The 13,979-nt window shown below is 40.9% G+C and overlaps 1 protein-coding gene across 11 annotated transcripts in view; it reads right to left on the bottom strand.

Annotated features, from left to right (window-relative positions):
* Window positions 1–13,979, bottom strand: part of cacna1db (calcium channel, voltage-dependent, L type, alpha 1D subunit, b) — a 137,771-nt gene that overhangs the window by 106,530 nt on the left and 17,262 nt on the right. For 10 of the 11 annotated variants that reach the window (XM_058389582.1, XM_058389583.1, XM_058389593.1 and 7 more), the window contains exons 2-3: window positions 6,862–7,201; window positions 6,336–6,441 (exon numbers count right to left, since the gene is read on the bottom strand). In XM_058389582.1, the coding sequence (XP_058245565.1) occupies window positions 6,336–6,441; window positions 6,862–7,201 (446 nt within the window). Of the gene's footprint in view, window positions 1–6,335; window positions 6,442–6,861; window positions 7,202–12,672; window positions 13,244–13,979 lie in introns of all 11 variants that reach the window. The other variant, XM_058389586.1, reaches the window with a different exon arrangement.

The following is a 13,979-nucleotide window of genomic DNA, read 5'->3' as shown; positions in this document are numbered from 1 at the left end:
TGGTACCTTCTAAAAACAAAAGAGCAGGATCTTCTCTCAGCAGCAGTCAATAATAATGAACAACACATCATGCTGGATATATAGATTCATCAAACACGGTATCTGGAACACCTAGATGCCTACTCATTCATGCAATTCTCTTATCAGCCAATCGTGTTACAGCGGCACAAAGCATACAATCCTGCAAACTAAAAACTTCTGGTATTGTTCACCCCAAACATCAGACTTTAATCAGGGCATGATTACTGGTGCAAGATAGGTTTGTGTATTGTTTTTAGAAAGTGCTGATCACTAGATTTTACTCAAAATGGTAGGTAGTAAGCTACCTAGCAGCTAGTAGTATTTCTGCTAGTAATATTTCTGTAGGTGAAAACGCCCTGTTAATGAGAGAGGGTCAGAGGAAATGTCCAGATTAGTTCAAGCTAACAGAAGGATATAATAACTTAAATAAATCACTCTTTACAACTGTCATAAGGAGAAAAGCATCTCAGATCACACAAAACCCTCAAACTGTGGTTTAGGGGATGGGCTACAGCAGCAGAAGGCCATATTTGGTTCCACTCCTGTCCTTTCTGAGTCTCCAGTTGGCACAGGATCACTGAAACGGGACACTTGAAGTTTGGAAAACAACCAGATGTTTTTATTTTTTTATATCTTCAGCTGTCCAGTTTGGTCGAGTCTGTGCTCATGATCGCCGCAGACTCCTGTTCTTGGCTGAGAGGAGTGGAGCTTGATGCTGTTGAAGTTCATCCAGCTCAAGGTGATCAAGGTGTTTTGTGTGTTCCGAGATGCTTACCTCAGTTATGAAGAGCGATTATATGAGCCGAGTTGGTTTTTTTTTTTCCCACCATACTGAGTAAACTCTAGAGACTGTTGTGTGTGTGAAATTCTCAGGAGATCAGCAGTTTCTGAAATATTCAAACCAGCCTGTCTGGCACCAACAACCACGCCCCAGTCAAAATCACTGAGATGACATTTCCCCCCCCCGTTCTGATGATTGATGTGAACATTAACTGAAGCTGCTGGCCTTGGAGCTGCACTGCTGCTACACGATTGGCTGATTAAATAACTACCGGATGCTGCTAATGTTTATGATCAATGAGAATTGTAAATATGACGCCATTGACGGTGGTATTAGCATGACAGCTGATGTTTTGGATCCTGAAACCTGATGTGTTTTGGGCTGAAGTCTACAGATGAGTTTATTCCTCTCCTAAGGTAAAGATGAAGCAATGGTTAAATCCCACTGCACCACTTTCAGCAGGTGGTTGAATAACGTATTAAATCTTGTGACTTATTGCGATATTGATCGTTATCTTGGCGCCATGGAGGCTGTCTTACAAAATTATGTCCCTTGCCATCAAAAATAATAAAAGCTTTTCATACCAAACTTTAGTACTTTAACTATTATCCAAGTTTCTTACAAAAAACAAAAACAAACAAACTTTAAACTCACAAAAATCAACCCAGGCTTTGATTAGCATAAAAGATATCTGGATAAAGAGAAGTAAGCACTTACATTACTGGAATCTGTTTGCGACATATACAAGTTCCTCCAGAATATTGCTATTTTGTGATCGCAGAAACGAATGCTAAATCAAGAAAACTCTGGGATATTTAGAGAAGCTTGAAATTTTACAAAACCGCAGATCTGAGCCGAGACACGTGTGACGTCACCTTCGACACACTTTCAGCCGAAGCCCTCTTCGACTCATAGCTGGAACATGAGTACAGCGATCATAGAGAGTAACTACACAAAAATTATCCGAGAGGGAGCGAATAACTATGGAGCGTTAGTCTGGTCAGGATCATGATGGATCTGGAGCTTATACTAAGAACACTGGGCAAGAAGAACGAACACACGTGCATTATGGGACATGTCGCAGGATATCACACTATCATACAAAATAAAACCTGCAATAAAGATGACCTTATGTTTTTTGTGAACATAACCTGAATGTTGAATAAATGCTGACATGTGAGTTATGCAAAATGTGTTCTATTTTCATCATCATGAAAAAGGCTTAAAGGGGGAAGGATTTAGGGTTACTTCAAGCTACACTGACAAGGATTTATGTCAAGTGATGATAGGATATTGTAAAAGGAATTCACAGGTGTCAAAGGGTAGTCTCAGGGTTGGCGTGAAATTTATGCGTCTGTCATACGCCAACTCAGACCTGTCGAGGGCCATAGCATCTCGATTTTCAGCCACGAAAGCAGAGAAAGAGAGGGCATGAGAGTGAAAACAAAGCAAAGACTAGTGAAAGAGTTTCATATTATAAAACGACAGGACAAAGGAGTGAAATTCAGGAGTGACGGTTCTACTTTTTTCCCCCCCTGCTGATCAGGTAAGACGTTTATTTGTTTTTCAGCAGAAAATCAAGTTAAGAGGCTTTTACTCTTATGATATAGACTCAGTAACCCTGTAATAGGCAGCTGAAAGTCAACAGCATTCAGATTGCAGCTTGTTTTCAGCGGTTTTAGATGTACCTTTGCTCAGCTGAGTTTGAGCGAATTATTAACAATGGTTGCCAGGTTTCAGGAAAAAAATCCAATCCAAGTATATTAAAAAAAAAAAACAACTGAAAGCACCACCAAGCCTTTATTTGGGAAGCATTTCTGATTTTTTGTAAGAGCATAATACACTCCATAATCCCCCTTCCCTCTCCTGGTGTTTGCAGTATATCTTACAATAGAATTGTTGTACATCATAGACACGCTGCCTGCACTGTGTAGAAATGTATTCGATTTCATTTAGATGATTTGCTATAAATCAAGATCTTGATGGCCACGAAGTATTTTTAAACTAGCCCCAATCTGGCAACCCCATTAATCACCCTGTGTGCTGCCTCTCTCCTGAGAATGGGGCAGCATGATTCATGCCCCAGTGGGTCTCCATTAGTGCATGCTGCAGTTCCCATTTTTCAACAGTATATAACAAACTCTATAGAGAACCCGGACTGCCACACAAACCTGGCACAAAGGTAAGAAAAATGAGCAGAATCAGCAGAATATCTATAGAGCAACATTTCTTAATTAGTTGGTCACTCTAAAGAGGTTACTGGAAGTCTATGGATGGAGTTGAGGATTAATATTTGTTGAACGGTTGATATAATTGGTGAAACTCACCCTCACCTGCCCGAATAAACAAGCTTCCACTGTTTATCCCTCCAGAATTTCATGATTTTGTAGTTGCAGAAATGAACGCGAAAATTAAGCCAACTCTGCAATATTTGGAGGAATTTTTTCAAAATTACAGATTCTCCACATATTTGGGCTACACCGTACGTATCATATGATATCATCACAACACACCTTCCGCCCTTGTTGATTCACATGTGTGGAACATGAGTACAGCCATCACAGAAAGAAATTAGATATGTGTCTTCACTGCAAGGAGATTAAAAGAAGAATCTTGCCATTTTTTTCAGTTCAAAAAGCACAAAAAAGCTGCATCAAAATACTGGAAGGACTGATAAATGAAGATCTTGGTAGCCAGGGCGTGTTTTTAAACTAGCCCCTATTATGCAACATGGGACAGAATGGCCCCAGAGGGCCTCTATTACTGCGTGTTACGGTCCCCATTTTTTGAAAACTCAATGTAATGAAATGTAATGAAATGAATGAAAACTCAATTCTATAGAACTAAATAGGACAATGAACGCAATGTCCTATGACCTAATTTTTCCTCAGCTAAATGTATGGAGCTGTGAGTGAGGACTTCATCAAGGTTAGAGTTTCTTCAATAGCTGATATAATCGGTGAGGCTCGGCTCAATAAACTGCACCTAAGCCTACGCTGCTGTTCTCCAACTTGGTTTGGAGCGATTGAAGGATAGTCTTATCACACCCCATGTGAGACACTTCCCTGTATATCGATATATCTCTAATTCTAGTGCTTATAAACGTGTACCTGAAGCCAAATTCTGAACAACATAAAGACTTAAATGTGTGCACAATACTTCAACTATAACATTCAATCAACTACAAAAACATACAAATAAACTACAGAGGCTTGGTCGCAGTAAATTGATGAGCTTGTGACAGACGTACGGCACACGTGAAACCACACTATCCCCCCCACCACCACCCCCACCCCACCCCACGACACGCTGCTAATCCGCAGCAGGGTTTAATCTACTAGCCTGCAGTAAGAGCAGTAACACAACTCCAGCGCCTCATACACCGAGACGTACAACCTTTCCATAAGATCCTACTCTTTTATCCCCTGCAGTCTTTATTATATAGCTTATATAGCCCTTTGTGTATATCTGCTGTGGATCAAAAAGGAATAAAGACAACTTTTTGAGTAATAATAATAGTCAATAAACAGAGCTGTAATTGCAAATGCGATCTCAGAGGTCCAAGCACGCTTTAAACATAGTTCTCTCAGTCGCCAGATATTTATCATGCTTGGAATAAAAAAAGGAAATGCTTACTTTTGAATAACTCTACAGGCAAAAGGTGAAGTGAGGTTCCATAACCACCCCCCCCCCTTTCTAGTTGTCTACACACAGTAGCCTCAGCTGCATGTATACACACACAAACACACATGCTGCTTCCATCACTAACACCACTGTGACAGCAGACATGTAGTCAGTGCTGAGCTGCTGATGACGCAAGATCCAGTCTGTCCGTGTGGACACGAGTGTGTGAGAGTGTGTGTGTGTGTGTGTGTGTGTGAGAGAGAAAGAGAAAGAGAGAGAGAGAGAGCTTCCACTGCATATTGCATACTGCACTGCATAGTTTATATTCTTTATCATATTAACGCAAGACAGTCCAATGTTTTACTGAATTGCGTTAACATAAACAGTATAAAGCTTCTCGGAAGACTTCTGCACAATAACCGCAAATATTTTGCATGTGATATTACTCAATCCTGTATTTCCGATCAGGACTGGAGTTACGACCAAAAGTATTCATCCCCTTGTTTCCAGCACTCCCCCACCCGATAATACATGGCAGTCTGAGTTCAATCCATATTTCTGTAAACATTGTAGTGAGTCACCTTTCCCTGTCCCATTTCCTCCATCTCTTATTCATACTCCTACTTATCTGTGCCACTACCGGTCATTAGGAAGCTCCCCTAGCATGGGAATGATTCCATGAGTTGTTTGTGTTGCTCATCAATGATGAAGACATATTTGATTTTTTTTTTAAAAATGAATGTCCCTGTTCTGTTGCTATAAAAATCTAAACTTGGATGGAACTAAAAAGTCTACACAACCTAGTTTAAAAAATAAATAAATAAAAAATGTAATATAAAATAGGCCACACAAATTGACAAAATGTATAAATTAAATGAAAAAGAAACTATTTTTTCAGGGGGAAAAAAAGAAAAATTAAATATTTAGAAAATCTTTAATATGAAATTTTAAAAAATTACATTTCGAATTAAAGATGAGAAAAAGTTCTGACATGATTTATCTTGGTTTGGTTCTTTAATATCGCAAAACGCTGCCATTTAATCAGAGGTATGTAGACTTTTTGAACTCTTTTTATCCTCTTTTGGTTGTGTCCAAATGGTGGAAAAAATGTTTAAATCCATTGTATGGACCAATGGAATACAAACCAACAGTTTTGCTTCATTCTCTTTAATCTTATAAATCGAAAACAAACTGCTGCAGTAATCATAAACCCTGTCCTGTACTCATCCCAGAACCAATCCACTCAGTACTGCTTGCCTTCTACACCAGCACACTTGACGTATTAATAATCAATAATATCAGCTGCCACCCAGAAGAAGGCGGGATCCATTTTGACTTTGCTTCCTCTCAAGGTTTCATCCTCAAGTCAGTTCTTCTTCTCGTCACTATCACCTTTAGATTGCTCGTGATGGATCAAACCTGCTCATCTACTCGGTCACAAGGTCTGAGACGTCAACGTAAATTGAAGGGCTAAACTGTGACGGAGTGAAGACAATTCATCAGAAGCGTAGATAACAGCACAATCACTAGACTTTACAGTAACGGTTCCTTCCTTTACATCGTTATTTAGATTGTGTTATAACTGCAAACAAGCAAAGTATCCAATGTATACAGGCTATTGAATGGCCAGACCAGAGAAACATGATAGCGCTATACAAGGTGTACTACGCTGAGTAACCTGAGCCATTGATAAGAGATCTGAGTAAATACTGTACAAGCAAGGAATCATGGTGGGACACGTGTAGGGATTTGTTCCGCTAACAAGCTGAAAAGGATTGAATATCTGTTTGAGATGAAATGAAACAGATTGCGATGAGTGGGAATCTCTGCAAATGGAAAAACAAAAATAGAGAGAGAGAGAGAGAGAGAGAGAGGGAGAGAGAGAGAGAGAAAGAGAGAGAGTACTCACCAGGTCGTGATTAGTTGAATTGGAATCGTCTTCAGGGAAGGGGATGTAAATAGCTAAGGCCACGCAGTTGGCAAAAATAGAGAGCAATATAAAGATATCAAAGGGTCTGGAAAAACACATGGTTAAGGAATGTACACTCAACAGGCAAAAATGGAGATATTCAAATGCATTTTGAAAGGTTTTGCTAGAATACTAGCTGCTAAAAAGTTATTCCTAATTATTTCATTTCACAGGTCCAGTTTATTATCTAAGTTTTTTTGATTATAATCTTCTATTCATTATAAATTCCTATAGAAAAATAAAAAAAAGACATATGATGCTATACTGATAATACAGTGCTATAAGTGTTGATACCAAGAAGATATCTTGGTAAAAATCATTCTGTCGTCAAAATTCACTAGCTTCCTTTCCTAGCTGTAACATTTTGGTTGGATTATTTTGCTAGTTTGTCAAAATGATGTCTCTTTGGAGTCCCAGAGAAACGGAGGAGGAGGAGGAGAGTTGACGGAAGCTGATGGAAGGATACTTCCACTCCACCAGGCTGATGCAGGCCCGGCGTATAGGGTTGTTGAGGGTGAGGCAGAAGAGCGCCCGCGGTGGCCTGCTATTGGTGGCGCTACCCTGCTTCTTGCTCTTGGCATACTGCTGCCTCTTCCTCTGCGACAGCGAGCCTATTGGAGCGCTGTCCGATGTACTTATGGTCTGGGTGCCGTCGGCCCTGGCGTTTCTCGCCGCAGTGATCGCAGCTTGCCAGGACAGAGCACCAGACTGGGGGAGTGACTGTCTGGAGAGGGAGGGGCTTTCTGTCCAAAGGGGAGGAGCATCGCCAGAGGAAGGGGCCCGTGTGCTGATAGCATAGCTTGCCCCTGTGGATTAGAGAAAAAAAAAACGATTGATATTTAAAGAGTTTCGACATAATTCATACAGAGCATAAGCTATTAAGCTTATTACAAAATGACATGGACACAGATTATTCTTATTATTTGTATACGGTATTACGCCACTGCTTTGACGCAAACTTTGTTGTAAAGCATTCATGCAGCGTGCTTCACTGAAACAGAGACAGAGAAACAGAAGGAATCAATAAATAGTGTCATGTGAAAAAGCAGAGCTGGAACTGGCAGAGCTCTTTCCAGGTCACTTGCTGCTAAAAGAACTGAGCTGTAACCCAGCAGCATATCACACAGACCAGCGTTAGCGTTTAATAACCGTATTTTGTCATTTTTTTTACCCTCTCACCCCAAAGTACAGTCATTTTCAACGTCAAGTCAGTTCTCTTCCAGGAGCTAGGAGGGTTTGAAGGCTAACACGTGCAGCTACTGCATCTTTTTCAAACTGCTGCTCTCAGCCAAACTACGCTCTTACATGAGCTGGCAGACTGGCTAGTGTCGCTCTGATTGACAGGGGGAGAGCGAGAGCAAGCGAGAGCGAGAGCGAGAGAGAGAGCGAGAGAGAGAGAGGAACGCCGTACTTCCCACCCAGGCGGCAGGATTGGTTATGTTCTCTTGGACTCCTGCCACACAAATAGCTATAGCATCATTAGAATTTGTGATCCTCCCATTCAAGTATCCACCACCTCTGTCGTTTCCATCCACACACATGCGGTTCCGTGTGCTTTATTTGTACAGAATATCATACACCCACTCAGGTACACTTCATGATGTAAATCAAATCGAGAAACACTTTAGATGAAATGTTCTTGGCACGCTACAAGACTATCGCAAGAACTATTAATATCAGCTCGAAAAGAAGTGTTTGGACAAAGCCAATCTCCTTGACAACGCCTCGCAAACAGCAGCCTCGAGAACGGCAAGGATGCTCCGCATAGAAATGATATGAAAGTGCTGGTTTTAAATTAGACCGTGGCGACCGGGAGACGCAGTTTAGTGGCAGAAAAACACCTGTTTGTATCAGTGACAAGAGAGTATCCGGGTCAATAATCACAACAGTGCTGCCATGGACACTTCCAAACATTCTCATTACCTCTACACTGCATTCTCAAACAAAAGCATCGATACGACTTGACGGACAGCACTCGTTACTCAGATGCTAGTCGGCTTGAGAACCAAGTCTATAAGATGCCTTCCAAAACTATTGGCACCCTTCCAAAAAAATTTGCAGCAGCAACAATAATATGGAATCAATCTAAATTTCCAATTAAACAATAGGAGATTTTTTAAATATATTTGCTCTAATAAAAATTAACAATATGAGCTTCATAGACATCCCTTTTACATATTTTAAATAAAGGCAAACAAGTTGTCATTCTCGTAAAACTAATATTGATCTTTCGGCCGCTCCCTTGTACATGAGGGGTCGCCACAGCAGGCCAACTGGTCCACACAACAACTTGGCACAGGTTTTACGCAGGATGCCTTTCCTGACACAACCCTCCCATTTTATACGGGCTTGGGACCGGCACTGCATTCAGTGGCTGGGGTTTTGGCATTGGCTGGGAATCGAACCCAGGCCTACCATGCGGACATGGTAGACAAGAAACCTACCACTGAGCCACCAATGCCCCTTATTCTTGTAAAAACTATTATTTTTTATTTGTTCTTGAATGCAGTCAGTTTATAAAGAGAGTTTGAAAAGAAAACCTGGGAAAGGTCATGTGATCGAATATAAGCACACCTTTACTTGCTGCCTTTTACAAAGGGTATTTTTAATTGGTGTCTGTGTTTTTGTGTTTGTGATACTAAAGGAGAAAAAGGGGATGTTGTCCTGTTTCCATATCCTACACAGGATCATGTGGAACCTGGAGTCTATCCCAGGTGACGCAGTGCACTAGGCAGGGGACACCCTGGATGGGGTGGTCACCCATCCATTTACACACTGAGGACAACTTAGAGATTCCAATCAGGCTACAGTGCATGTCTTTGGACTGGAGGAGGAAACCGAAGTACCTGGAGGAAACCCTTACAGCACAGGGAGAACATGCAAACTCACAGGAGTGTACACAGGGCAGAGACAGAAATCTAGCCCCTAACGCTGGAGGTGCGAGGCGATGCGCTAACCACCAAGATGCTGTGCTCCCCATGTCCTGGTGTTTAAATATCAGGTGGCACATAAATTAATTGTCTTAATAAAACTGCCATGGGGAAAAAAAAAAAAAAAAGGTTTTTTAATGCTGATAATTAGTAGCTTAACCATAAGTCTGACGTGCTGAAACAGGTGGAAAATTCCCAGACCCATGAGCATGCTGTCTCTGCACACAGATCTGGTGGATGGTTTTCGGAGTCAGAAATCAGCCCGAAAATTAATGAATAACATTAGAGAATTTCATTGTAGAAGTAGAATAATTGTGGTTGTTGAGATTCAAAATAGATTGTAAGAAAATGTCCTACCTGAGATGATCTCATAAAAAGAGGCTTTTTAACTTTACCAAGCATCATTAGTGCTATAAGTGACATCACGTCTTATAAACACAGATAAACATGAACACGTTTCGGTCAGCCTGTGTAAAATATATTGATGGATCTTTAATGCTTTGGGGCTTTTGTTTAAAATGTGTGTGTGTATGTGTTCAAGGTTTCTTGATGGCCTCTTTAATTATTTTGAGTACCAGGATATTTCAGCTCAAAATCTGCTTGCCTCTGCCAGGAGGTTCAGTTCTGTCCGTAAGACCAAACATAATTCCTGCTCAACATAGAAATGGTTCAAGAAACACTTTTGTTGCTGCATAGTGCAAACCTAAGAATATAAAAGATGTGCGTGGAGAAGTGGAGCAGTATCTCAAACGTGTTAAACATTACAGGAAGTGACTTAAGAGTTAATATTCCCACAAATTACACACAAATCACAAATTATTAATTGGAAAGTATCATAGAAAGTGAATACGGATCATTTTTAATTCAATTTATTTGTATAGCGCCTTTTACAATGGACGTTGTCTCAAAGCAGGTTTAGAAAAGAAGAGAAACAGAGAAAGGAGGAAAAATTAAATTATGAAACTATTTTGCACTACATAAAATTTTTTTTAGATCTAGAAAACGTTTAAATTAAACAAAACAGCATATGTAGATATACGTGTGAGCGTATTTATTGGATGTGTCATATGTTCTATATATACACATTTCTGCTTATTTGCATATATTTCTCGAAGGCACGATGGCTTGTAACACAATTCTGTGATAATATTGTCAATAATGGTTACAGACTGGTCAGTTATAACGCAGTAAAAATAGCAGATGTACGAAGCAGAGCGTTCGATTCACCCGGCAAGCATTGCACGTCCACTTCCGGCTAAACAGCGTGCTTTATTTGTGTTAAGAAAACTAACATGTTGACAATGGACCATGACGGACGAGGAAAGGCAAAGTTGAGCAGCTGTGATTACAACACAGCTCAATAAAAAAACATGGCATGAGACAGTAGGACATTAAACAAACAGCCTATTAGTCCTTGTTTTTTTTTTAAATAATTACAAGTAATGACCAAACATTTTGCGCTGCAACTAAAGGTTGCACGATTGCGAGTTCTTTGAAGATTTCGACTTGAAATAAAATCTGCTTACTTATACCTCACTTAAGCGAGCATCTGAAAAATGCTACAGACGAAGAGGAAAAGAAGGGGCGGTGTGGCGTACACGCCTCTGATGCAGCTGGTGTGGACCGAAACGCTTGTTAAAATAAAAGCATAACTGCTGCATGTGGCATCTGGTGTAAATTGCCTTTACGATAGATTTCAGAAGCAGCAAAGCGTGTGAACATAATTAAGAGGTCTATGATGTCCCATTCATCTCGATCATTAAAATGTGAAGGAGTAAATCAAAGTCAATGTCAAGCTTCCTTTTTGAGCGTTTGAAGGTAAATTCCTTCCCAATTCCAACACGTTTGCTAAGATGTATGTGACTTTTTACAACATGTAGTAGCAGTGAATCTGGTGAAGTGATGAAAAGTCCACTCTACTCACTCTTAACTTCTGAAAGTCCAGACAGAACCTAAATCCATCCCATTCATCCATTTCCTGTACTGCTTTTCCTACATGAGAAATGTGAAGTCTATCCCAGGGGGCTTGGGGCATGAGGTGGCGGACACCGCGGACAGGGTGTCAACTCATCATAATGTACTTTCACGCAGACTACAGACAATTTAGAGATGCTAATCAGCCTAGAACGCAAGTCTTCGGACAGGGGGGGAAACCGTAGAACGAGGAGGAATCTACCAAAGCATAGAGAGACACAAACACAGGGCAAAGGCAGGAATTTAACCCTCAACCCCAGAGGGGCAAAGCAAATGTGATAACCACTAAGTCACCGTGCTTCCTAGAACCTAAATCTAAAACATCAGGGGTTTTTTTCCCCCAGTTTGTCTATATAGAGAGAAAGGGTTTGTGTAGAGCCCTACAACAGAGTGTATCTGATCAAGCTGAACATACAGTCACTTCAGGAAAGTAGTCATCTCTGAGAAGATGTGGAATTGAAGTGACAGAACTGCAAAGCAAACTTCTCCATCGAATTTTACCCGCTTTTTACTCGCATATCACTTTACATTTTGCAATAGCCTTGAATTATGTTTAACTTTAGCCTGAATGATATACGATTAGAGCATTGGTATTGCGATGAATTACAGCACTAAATGCTTTCTTGAGACGAAATTGGAATCACCATAATGCAACCACTGGGCAATGGATAACTTTGTGTGTGTGTGTGTGTGTTTGAATGTTAAAATCCAAAATTGTTGTATAGCTTGTTTAGTTTTCCCATCAGTTAACAAGCTCAATTTTCCTTTAGACGTTGAATACGAGTATTTAATTGACTAACATTTCGATTTCTAAACGTAACACTACTATCTCACGGGCTTAATTACATGGTGATGAATATCATTCACATCAAAAATGTCTTCAAGTACACTTATAATCTAGGATTTGATTTCTTTTTCTTAGTATTAGCCTGCAATAATAAATCCAGTAAATTCACAAAAGGGGAATGTAGTGCAGATAGCATAGCCTAGGCCTGATTATTATTAGACTCTTCCCCAAATCTTCCTCAGAGACACCGCTGTCCCAGCTGTCAGTTGTCGGATTTCATGTTATCAGTGATAAAATCGTAAAATGGTGTATCGACACATACCTAATCCTTACGGTGCGTTTCGAGGCGCTTTGATTTCGCTTGCTTGCTAACCTTAAATAAAATACCTTGAAAACGATGGAGACGGGACTGCGTGAGGGATTCGCCTCATGCTTGCTGTTTGCCATTTTCTCTTTGGAAAAAAAAAAACCCGAGTTATAATAATTAAGGAAGAGCCGGATTTATAAAGCGAGCGAGCGCGTGCGCATCCCTGACAAGCAGCGAGTGTTTAACTGCCAAAAGATCCGCGCGCCGGTTCCCCGTTACCTTCAGTCGGTTCCTCTGGCTCGTCCATGCCTTCCTCCGCATTGAAAAGTCCGTTTGATGAACCGGCTTCACCGCAGGAGCCAGTAGACGCGCTTTAGATCGCTATCCGCGCCGTTAATCCACGCGCTGGAAAGAAAAAGTGCCTCCTCGCGTAGTTCCCTGAGCGCCATGGAGCGCTTGCGGCAACATCCGGGTGCTGCTGTCCTCCTCACACCGCGGCTTTACTCTGATCCGAGCGTGATGAACGAGCTTATATCCGGTTCCCGTGAGTCACAAACTGCGCTGAAAATGCATTGCTGTGGACTTTAAAGTAGTCCGCGTGCAACGACACCATCGCCGGCGGGGTGTTTAGAGAGGAGCAACAGTTTCTTGATGGATGTGTGAAGTACGTTACAGCGCCGCGGCTTCCTGAGCGACTCTTCACCGCAAAAACCCCCAGTGCCCCGATGTCCAGTCCCATTAAATCCACGTTTGTTTGTTTTTTGTTTTACCTCACTGCTGACTAAGACTCGTCATATTTATTCAACGAACGAGTATTTCTCAAAAGGCACTATTCCTACACGGATATTCCCTAAAGATGACAAAAAAAGTCTTCTTCAGTAAACAATCTACATAAACCTACACAATCGGTCCGTTTGCATGCAGCCAAATACTCCGTTAGCAATCAGACTGACCGATATGAAGGATATTTCGAAAGATCTGATGTAAATGAAATAATCCGATAAATATGGGGGGGGGGGAAACTCCGCCAATGTAAACGCCTGAATCTCTTCAATCGGATTAAAAACAAACAAAAAAAAGAACTCCCACACATGCGCAGTGCAGTGGCGTGTATTGTTTATTTATGTCTTACATTTTAAATGTCATACATGGCAGGCAAGTGGGGAAAAAACTGGTCCTTAGAGGAGACTGAATATTTGTTAAACGCGTCGAAAAAGAGGTTTTTGAGGAAAGAAGGATCGAATTCATTCGGCCTGACGAAAACGGTTGCGTGTAAACATACCTGCTGCTGTAATCATAAACACTCTGATGCTCATGGACATTGTACTGCGTTTCAGCACACTCAGTAGCCTAATATTTGACTTTATAGTATTCAGGTATAGAAGATGATTTATAATTACAGTGTCAAGTCTTTCACGCTGTCCTCATGTCCTCTCAGGGAGTTTTTCCTTGCACCTCTGGCTTGTTCATTAAGGCCCTAAATTTACACCTACACAAGGTTTATCATTAAAAAATAAAGCGGCATACAGATAGCAACTCAATTCTAACTGTTATGTTAAAAGCGTGAACGCAGAGCTTTTAGTAAG

This window comes from Hemibagrus wyckioides, linkage group LG05, assembly GCF_019097595.1.
Source record: "Hemibagrus wyckioides isolate EC202008001 linkage group LG05, SWU_Hwy_1.0, whole genome shotgun sequence".
NCBI classification, from domain to species: domain Eukaryota; kingdom Metazoa; phylum Chordata; class Actinopteri; order Siluriformes; family Bagridae; genus Hemibagrus; species Hemibagrus wyckioides.
This window is presented reverse-complemented; position numbering and strand designations above follow the sequence as displayed.